Consider the following 9,897-nt stretch of genomic DNA (forward strand, 5'->3'; position numbering starts at 1 on the left):
TTAAATTTAGATTTATTATTTAGATTTGACATTTAGATTTAACATTTAGATTTAGTTATTATTTAGATTTGACATTTAGATATAATATTTAGATTTAGATTTAACATTTAGATATAACATTTAGATATAACATTTAGATTTAACATTTAGATTTAGATTTAATATTTGGATATAACATTTAGATTTAGATTTATTATTTAGATTTGACATTTAGATTCAATATTTATATTTAATATTTAGATTTAAGTTTTATATTTAACATTTAGATTTAGATATATTATTTATATTTGACATTTAGAATTAACATTGTTATATATTATTTAGATTTATATTTGACATTTAGATATACTATTTACATTTAACATTCATTGTTTTAAATGTGCAAAAAGGGGAGTCTGAAAAATTCACACCGTTTTTAAAACACTGTTTTAAGCTAAATGTGACAAAATGTGGATGGAATTTCAGCTAAATGTGAGGAAATGTTACTGAAAAATTCAGCACAGTCAGCTTTACAAACGGCGCCCCATATTGCGCACCATTGGCCCTGGCGCCTGGAGCTGCATTACGCAACATTCAGGCTCATGAGATTTGAGACAACTTTATTAAAAATCTCTGTTTGTTTGAGATGAATGAACACATTCTAATGAAAGATGAGGGTCTTAGCGTTTAAATGCAACTTAGTGCATATTTTTATGTGCTTCAGAAGCTGAGATATTTAGGTTTTTATAGGCTGAGGGCAGCTTTTCTTAAAAAGGGCTCAGGCATTCAGCACCCTTTCTTGCAGGCGCCTTAGGCGTCAATGGGTTAATGTTGGGTGAGAATATCACTTTGGATTTAAATGTTGTCTATCAAGTAAAAGTTTTGCGGACCACATGAAATGGCTCAGAGGGCCGAATATGGTCCCCGGGCCTTAGTTTGCTCACCTCTGGTGGATACCTGTAGTGTAAAGCTGTTGCCATCATTACCATTTGTTTATGGCTATGACTGAAGTGATTGATGAACAGTTATGTACTCACTGAGTGTAAGTGTCACCATATTGTATTGAAGAGGAACACGTACCAAAGCTCAAAGTGCAAAATACAAGCACAGCGTAAGCACATTCATCATTTATCAAGTCTTAAACACAAAAATTTGCAGACAAAAGGGACTTGTATTCACTTGTATGATTAATAGATGTATTTGCTGTCTGGTGGATTCCTAGCAATATTAGCGGACAAACTATTAATGGAAATAATAGTTTGTCCGCTAATATTGATAGAAATCCATTGCTAGGCTAAGACTATGGTGGGTGGTGGGGGGTGTGGTCGCGAAAATATTCTGAAGTCCAAAAGATGGTCTCCACTGAAAAACCACTGCTCTAACCAGTTGGGATGCTTAAGATGGCCGTCTGCAGGTAAAACTGCGAAAAATGGGCATTGGGGATTTTTTTGATGAAGATTTATGGCCATAGAAATCAACAAAGTTTTGTTCAAATTTGGGCAGGATTTGGTGCCTCCAGGCGGTTTTGAACATTTTTTGGACTGGAAATTCACATCTGGCAACCCTGCCTCTGACCATGGCTAGAATTTACCACCAACACCACACCTGACCTTTCCTTTAAAAATGGGTAACGTTATGAATTCTACCCATGTGCAGAGCATGCATGTAGTCTAATTAACTTGGCAGTAGCGCTGCAGAGAATATAACCACCCACATCAACACAGCTACAGACTCAAGGAAATCGAGGTTTCAGGCAAATACAGTACACCTCAAAACATGTGGAACCACTTAAACATTTGATGCAAGGTGCACACTTTTCTATTGAATTTGGGGTTGAGGTGGGGCCAATGTGTTTCATTCAATATTCTATGTAGAATTCTGCATTTTATGTTTTTCCATTAACTTTCATAACAAAGTAATATTTCAATGATTGGCTGTTAGTACTAGCAATGAGGCCACTACCAAACCCTCTCGTGAAGGGCCCCCTCCCCATTAGTTTGAAGAGAAAAAATGGACGACAGGTCCCTCTTTGCCCAGGGCCTCCAAATGCCTTGAAACGGCCCTGTCTGGACATGCAAAGGTGCCGTTAGTTAATCTGAATAAAAAGTGTGAATAAAAAGGTGACACTGTCTTTCTCTCCTAGCAATGAGACACACACATTCTGGTGAGTTCTAAATCACCAGGAATAAATTGGTACTGCTGAACCTCATGTATTGTGTATTGATTTGATTTGTTTTTTGCAGTTACAGTATATATACTGTAGGCCTCGCTCATTTCAACACAGCTTGCAAAGACCACTGACCAATGTGCTGTAAAATAAGTAAATAAACAGATACACAATTTTGGAAAATAGACATTGTGTTTTAATAATGTTATTTATTTAATTAAAAAAGATTGATGAAAATCGTATATAGTAAATGTGTTTTATAGTGTTAATAGAAAGTGTTATTTTTTCATTTTAGTAATAATAATAAGCATTAGAAGGCTATTTTAGTGATAGTAGTAGCAGAGACGGTCTATTATGAAGAATTGAAAAATTTCTTGGTAGTAGTATAGTATTAGCAGAGACAATACTTCGATCTCTGGTATTATTATCAGTAGGTGCATTTATTATCATTAGAGTGAATAGAATGTTCCATTTGGTCATACTGGTGATGCTATAATCCTTACCTTTGTGATGTCAATGATGACATCATGGAATGCTCTGTAAAGTACAAGTTGATGCAGTGAGAGACATTCTTATAGACCTCTGCATTCGACAAGGAGGAAAGCATCATTTTCTGTGCTGAAAAGATTGTTTTTTTGGATGAAGTTAGTTCAAGCATAAGATGAAGAAAGGTCAGTATATCCTCAGTTAAATACTCAATAGACTATTATACATCTCTAAAAATGTCTAAAAATAGAGAGAAACGGGGTGCATTTTGTAGACATGTATCTGACATTTTTCAGGCACAGAGGATCCTTTCCAGTATGAGCCTGGACCTGGGAATTCACACTCTGATGGACAAAGCTCACCTCAACCATTTACTGTGCAGGAATATATTTCCAACCTCTCTGAGGAGTGAGTTGCGCTTCTGCCATGTTACTACCTAAATCAAGATTTTATGATTTGTGATTCTTATGCTCCATGCTACACCTTAAAGGTAGAATGTGTAGGATTGTGGCCACAATATGCATTGTAGCTCTGCCCATTGCAACAATGCTGCTCATTCCCAAATTTGATCTTGCATGAATATTTTCGAAACAATAAGTAGAGCATGTTTTCCGCTTAAGATGTCTATTACTGGACATTCAAAATGGCGGACACAGGGAAGATACACTTGTTTAATGTATGAAGAGTGACATTTTCCCAGTCTGAATATTTACAGTTGAGGACGATATTATTAGCCTCCCTCCTGAAATTAGACATTTCTCTTGATGTTTCAGTGAGAATGACCATTATGAACTGTTTATGTTATTCTGGAAACAAATACACTGATGGAGATCATATCCAATGAGTTGAATTTGGATTTTTCCATTTTACAGTTTAAACAAAAAAGGGTAAAAATGGCAAGGACAAAATTATTAGCCCCCTTATCATTAATAGTCAATAGAGTGCCATTTATGAACCAAAACTGACATCAGGCACTTTAATTAGTTGTTAACTATGTTGGCACATGCCCTACCAGGGATTTTGGCCCATTTTTTCATCGCAAATAGTTAAGATGGTCCAAATTGCATGGATGTTGAGGATGGACATTCATTTTCAGCACTCCTCAAAGACTATCTAAAGGATTGAGATCTGAACCACACCATGACCATGGTTTTAGTATCCTTGAAGAACATTTGAACAATTTTGGATGATAGTTTTGGGTTATCATCTTATTGAAATATCCAGTGAAGATCTTAGCTTCCTCTATGAGCATATTTTTGCATGGTCACCTTCCACATTCTATCATAATCTTCTGTTTTTATGGTGCCGTACACCCAAACAAGGTTTCCTGTGGCTGAGGCTAACACGGAATGATGCTTCCACCACCATGTTTAATTGTGGAAACCATGTTATGACATTTTAAGGACTATCCCTTTCTTCACCTGACAGAAGCAGAATTCATGCATCAAAACAGGTGCAATTGAATCTCATCAGATGAAAGCAGAGACTTTCAAAACTCATTTTTGACTTTCAAATGTTCACAGGCAAAGCTCAATAACACTCTGATATGCACCACCTTTAGTAAAAGGGTTCTTCTGTGATGATGGCCCCAAAGCCCAATATGATGACAAGCCCTAACAGTTGTCTTTCTTGAAATAAAAACTCCAGGTGAGGCCAGGTCAATAACAATCATCTAGGCAGGTGTCCAATGCTTCTTTGGTCTAATGAGACTACGCAGTTTCCACAGTTACACATAGTGGTGGGGGCATCTAGTTTTTAGACTGTTATTCAGCCTCAGACACAGGGAGTCTGGGTCTGGATCTGGATTGCTGGGTCCTCCAACAACATTGTAACCCAAAGTAAACATTTAAATTAGTTCAGAGGTTCTTCAAGGACACTAAAACCATGATACTGGAATGACCGGCTCATAGTCCAGTCCTCAATCCCACTGAGAGTCTGTGACAAATGTCTATGCTCAGCATCCATGCAATTTGGACCAGCTAGAACACTTTGCAGTGAAGAAATGGGCCAAAATCCCTAGTGGGGCATGTGCCAACCTAGGTAACAACTGATCAAAGTGCCTGTTGTCAGTTTTGGTTCATAAATGGCATCATATTGACTATTAATGATCAGGGGGCTAATCATTTTGTCCTTGTCATTTTTGAACTTTTTTGTTTAAACTCATTGTAACGAATCATAGAAAATTGCAAATTCAACTCATTGGACATTATCTCCATCGTTGTATTTGTTTCCAGAATAACAGAAACGGTTCATAATGGTCGTTCTCACTGAGAAATCAAGAGAAATGTTTAATTTCAGGAGGGAGGCTAATAATATCGCCCTCAACTGTAGAAATTTATGGTGGTGGAAAATAAGAAAAAGATAACTGGGCAAAGTGAATGAGCATCAAAAATGGGCAGCATAAATTAAGCTGCTGAAAGATTACATTCTCTACCTCTAAATCTACCATCAGCATTATTTTTTGTTGTAATGTGTACTCTCTGGATTTGGAAGCTGCATATGAAATATCAAAACAGCTAAAATGTGTAGGCCTATTCGGCAATTGATCGAAATTCGTAACCCCTCATCCTACTTGCCGACTGTAGTTTTAATGTTGATGCTTATCTGGCAAACCCTCTGACACTCTCCCTCCCCCCTCCCTCACCACCTGTCTTTCTGAAATCAAATCTTGGTTCACCTCCAATTTTTAAAAACTGAATTCTAACAAAACTGAAGTCCTACTAGTAGGCATCAAATCCACCTTATCCAAAGCAAATAGTTTTTCCTTCTCAATCGATAACTCTCTTGTCTCCCCCTCCCCTCAAGTTAAGAGTTTGGGCGTCATGCTTGATGGCTCTCTATCCTTCCTCTCCCACATTAACAACATCACACGGTCTGCTTATTTCCACCTACGTAACATTAACCGTCTCCGCCCCTCTCTCACTTCCCATTCTACCTCCATTCTTGTACACAGTCTTGTCACCTCCCGCATTGATTACTGTAATTCTCTCCTCTTTGGTCTCCCTGAAAAATCTCTCCACAAGCTCCCCCCCCCCGTTCCTCTTCCTCCATTCTCCTCTCTGTCCCCTCTGCCCGTCTCTGTCCCCTCTGCCCGTCTTTGGGCTGTGGAATGCGCTTCCCCCTGACATCCACAATACTGACTCTCTGCCCCTGTTCAAATCCAGATTAAAAACCCATCTGTTTCAGTTAACCTATTCTTTATGATTCTTTAACTCTGTTTATTTAAAAATAATTCTGTTTGTGTCCTGTTTTATTTTTTTTTGTTTCTCTCTGTACAGTGTCCTTGAGTGTTTTGAAAGGCGCTTTTAAATAAAATGCATTATTATTATTATATTATTATTGATTTAAATGTTAATGTTAGACTCCCCCCATCCCACAGCTTGGTTTATTCAGATATTCTGTTAAAATGTCACAATTACATTTATTTATATTTTTGACAGTGACTGGATGGCTTTCAGTAGCCTGTTGAATCCCCCTGTAAGTATTGATGCGGTTTCACACTATTTACATGTTGTTATTAAATGAAATGTTATATGTTAAACTTTAACCGTTAAAGGATCAACTTTGTAACAACATATATACGTCTGTTGATCTCAGATGACAAGGAGCCAGTTTGTAGAGATTTGTCAGACTGTGTTGAAGGTGGCCAGCTCTAGCTCCATGGGTATGATTCTACCAGTGTTTGCACGTATGGAGAGAGATCTGGAGTGCTACTCATATAGCCCCTCAAGGTAAAGCCAGAAAGTAACCCATAAATTCAGAGAATCAATCCCATACAGCCATTGTGGGGTACACACAGGCCTGGACTGGACTTATTTTGGCATCGAGGGCATTTCCTGGTGAGCCGCAACAGTCCTTAGGGGCAGATGCTGTAGGGTTTTTGTGTGTTTCCTTAGAGACTGGCCCGATATTTAGGGGCCTGCACAAAAAATGGGCCTTGTTTTGGTCCCAGTCCCAGCCATGGACACATCTGGAGATATCAAAATGCAGTTTGCTAAAAATGTAAAAGATAATAAATTACATACCAAACTAAACTGAATCTCTAAATGAGTTTAACCCATTGACACCTAAGGCACCTGTAAAAAAGAGTGCTGAATGCCTGAGCCCTTTTTAAGAAAAGCTGACCTCAGCCTATAAAAACCTAAATATCTCAGCTTCTGAAGCACATGAAAATATGCCCTCAGTTGCATTTAAACACTAAGACCCCCATCTTTCATTAGAATGTGTTCATTTATCTCAAACTAACAGAGATTTTTAATAAAGTTGTCTCAAATCTCATGAGCCTGAATGTTGCGTAATGCAGCTCCAGGCGCCAGGGTCAATGTTGCGCAACGCAACATCAGGCATCAATGGGTTCATTGTTTGTCTGTTTTTCTCCGATAACAGGTCTAAAAGTGGAGGTTCGTCCTCCTCAGATAGGACCACTGGAGCTCCTGTAGGTCTGGGCGGCATGCTGCGGATCAAGGTGCCCTGGCAGCCTTCCACAAGTGCACTGCAGGATGGCGGCGTCCTGTCTCAGCTCTTGCTAATGCTGTTCGTCCTTCCACCGTGACTAAGCTGCGCATTTACTGTGCCAAGCGCAGGCCTTCTCCTGACCTGCCTGATGTTGTTACCGTAACACGACCTTCCACTGTGACTGAGCCTCGCGTTTACAGCGCCAATCGCGTGGCTTCCCCTGATCTGCCTGAAGTTGTTAGTGTGCTGCGACAAGAGGGTGAATCCCATGATCCAACAGACATCGACGGGATACTGGAGAAAGTGTTGTCCAATGACGGCATCGACCACGTCGCCAAACACCTGGTTGACCAAATGCATGGTGCTCTCCAGGAGGGTAGGCTGCCTGAGACTACAGGCCAATGCAGCCCTAGCTTACAGCTCACTGAGATGTACTCTTATGCAGAGGCAGCAATCAAAGACTTGCTCCAGCCTTATTTCCTGCCTCTTGTGGCTCACACTGCTTCTGTGGACAATGCAGAATCGAGAGGTGCTGCTTTTGCTACCACTGATGCAGTAGATGGTGTTCAAGCCAAAGCAAAGGCTGAGGACGCAGTATCTTCTCAGAGTAGGGCCCAAAGCGCCAGGTCAAGCACTGCCAGCTGTGAGCTGGACACGATCCAGCCAGACTCCTCTGCATTGCAGGTGCACGCCAGCATGGTGAGCTTCTTCACCGACCTGATGGTCAACCAGGTGTTGGACAAGCTTCACTTGGACGTACCTGCTCAACGGGACGCTGCAGATGAACCAGATACAGCAAGCGCAGGAGGACCTGATGGCTGCTTGACCAGCGTCCTCATGTTGCGTCTGTTGGCGAACATGAGGGATGGAGGGAGATCCTCCGTTGATAAGGGAATGCTTCAAGAGCTCATTGATAAAATCCTCTCAGAGATCAGCGGTGCCTCTGGAGTGCCAGACGTCCATGGGTATGTGAAAAACACCAGGATTCAGAACATCAACAGGACCATGGAGAAGTTCCTGCTGAAGGAGTTTGGCTCCAAAAACATCCTGCAGAGAACAGCGAACCCAGAGGACGACTCGTTTAACATGACCTTTCTGGCAAAGTTGAGGGAAGTCTTGAATGCAGAAGCCACTGATGCCCCATCTGCCCTGAGTGGCTCAGCTTTCCCCAGGTCAGACCCAGGGCCAAAAGCAGCAGGTGGAATTAAAACAGGGAAGAAATCCAAATTTGGAGCGAAGGTACAGTAGGAAAACACAGACTTTGAAAAATACATTTTAGATCAACTTTAAAGATTAAAGTCCCCCATTTTGACAACAGTGTAATGGCGGTACGCAATTTAATTGCAACTTTCACCCTCGTGTACTAGATACCAAAGAGACGAAAACGAAGCTCAAAGGTTTCTCCAATCGGCGTTGCAGCTGACAAGGGTGAGAGTTTTATGGCATTACAGGGCTTGTTTTTATTTCTCCCGCTTTAGATAAACACTCAAAGTCTCTCCTCTGCTTTTATTAATTATGGCTTATTTACACTTTTTTTCAGCAGTTCAACATGCAGTTCCAAATGCTCAATCTGCTCCATCCAGTGGGAACTTCTCTGCTGCACCTGCTGACGAGGTGAAGCCTCGTAAACGCTCCTGGATCAAGAAGCTATTTTGCTGCTGCATGCAAAGCTAAACTCAAACTTAAACAACCCACACCACATTCCACCATTTCCATCTATTCCATATCCATTACCAAGGTCAACACACACGCACAACTCATATTTTGAAATCCAACAAAGAACATTATGTATCCACCCAAAACAAAACATATGTATACACTAACAGTATAAAATAAAATGCAAGACTTTGTGTCTTTCTTCAAGTTTTAAAATGAAAAGATCATACAGTAGATTTCACAAGTCTGTGCAAATTGTGATTCATGGTCGAGTATAGAAAGTACTGTCTACTTAGCTTTAGGTCAGTCACATCTCGGTTTGTGTATTATACATTAAAGAATCATCTGAATTTAAAATTTTGGCCCAATAACTGTAGCCCATGTGATCACATGATTAGCCTACTTTGTTCACATTACAAAAAAGGTTAAAAGGTGAAAAAGAGAGTAGAGAGCACATGTGTGCGAGCACACACACACATGCACACACACGTGTGCGTGCGTGTGTACATAGAGTAGAATGTTACTCTACTCTACTCTACTCTATGTACACACACGCACTTCTAAGAGTAATTGTGCACTGACAGTAAAGACTTGAACATTTGCTCCAAGTCAAAAGATAAAAGATGGAATGAGGAGTGCATTGAAAGTATTTTGTGGAGGACAGACTCAGTCAAAAGGTATGAGAGAGGGTCCACCCTGATAAAGCTAATGTTTACTCTGCCATTTTCCTGGAGAAAAGGCAAAGTTTCACTTAACCCATTGACGCCTAAGGCACCTGCAAAACAGGGTGCTGAATGCCTGAGCCCTTTTTAAGAAAAGCTGCCCTTAGCCTATAAAAACCTAAATATCTCAGCTTCTGAAGCACATAAAAATACACACTAAGTTGCATTTAAACACCAAGACCGTCATCTTTTATTAGAATGTGTTAATTTGTCTCAAACAAACAGGGATTTTTAATAAAGTTGTCTCAAATCTCATGGGTCTGAATGTTGCGTAATGCAGCTCCAGGCGCCAGGGCCAATGTTGCGCAACGCAACATCAGGCATCAATGGGTTAAAATATGACATGTTTTGTAAAGCAATCTTAGAAAATACATTTGGAATAAAATAAGGATATACGTATATATAAAAGGTTAAAAGGTGAAAAAGAGTGTG

The 9,897-nt window shown here is 40.0% G+C and overlaps 1 protein-coding gene and 1 long non-coding RNA gene across 2 annotated transcripts; both read left to right on the forward strand.

Moving 5' to 3' along the window:
- The first annotated feature begins 2,709 nt into the window (after window positions 1-2,709).
- Window positions 2,710-6,367, forward strand: LOC134467287 (uncharacterized). The gene is made up of 4 exons (XR_010038501.1): window positions 2,710-2,817; window positions 2,929-3,040; window positions 6,073-6,109; window positions 6,230-6,367. It is a non-coding gene; the product is annotated as an uncharacterized LOC134467287 (long non-coding RNA).
- Window positions 6,368-7,078: 711 nt separating this feature from the next.
- On the forward strand, window positions 7,079-8,904 carry LOC134467288 (uncharacterized). The gene is made up of 3 exons (XM_063221189.1): window positions 7,079-8,326; window positions 8,455-8,515; window positions 8,631-8,904. Exons 1-3 carry the CDS (start codon window positions 7,442-7,444, stop codon window positions 8,759-8,761), a joined length of 1,077 nt encoding a protein of 358 aa, XP_063077259.1. The 5' UTR covers window positions 7,079-7,441; the 3' UTR covers window positions 8,762-8,904.
- Window positions 8,905-9,897: the final 993 nt, after the last annotated feature.

The sequence above is a fragment of the Engraulis encrasicolus genome, chromosome 17 (genome assembly GCF_034702125.1).
Source record: "Engraulis encrasicolus isolate BLACKSEA-1 chromosome 17, IST_EnEncr_1.0, whole genome shotgun sequence".
NCBI classification, from domain to species: Eukaryota; Metazoa; Chordata; class Actinopteri; order Clupeiformes; family Engraulidae; genus Engraulis; species Engraulis encrasicolus.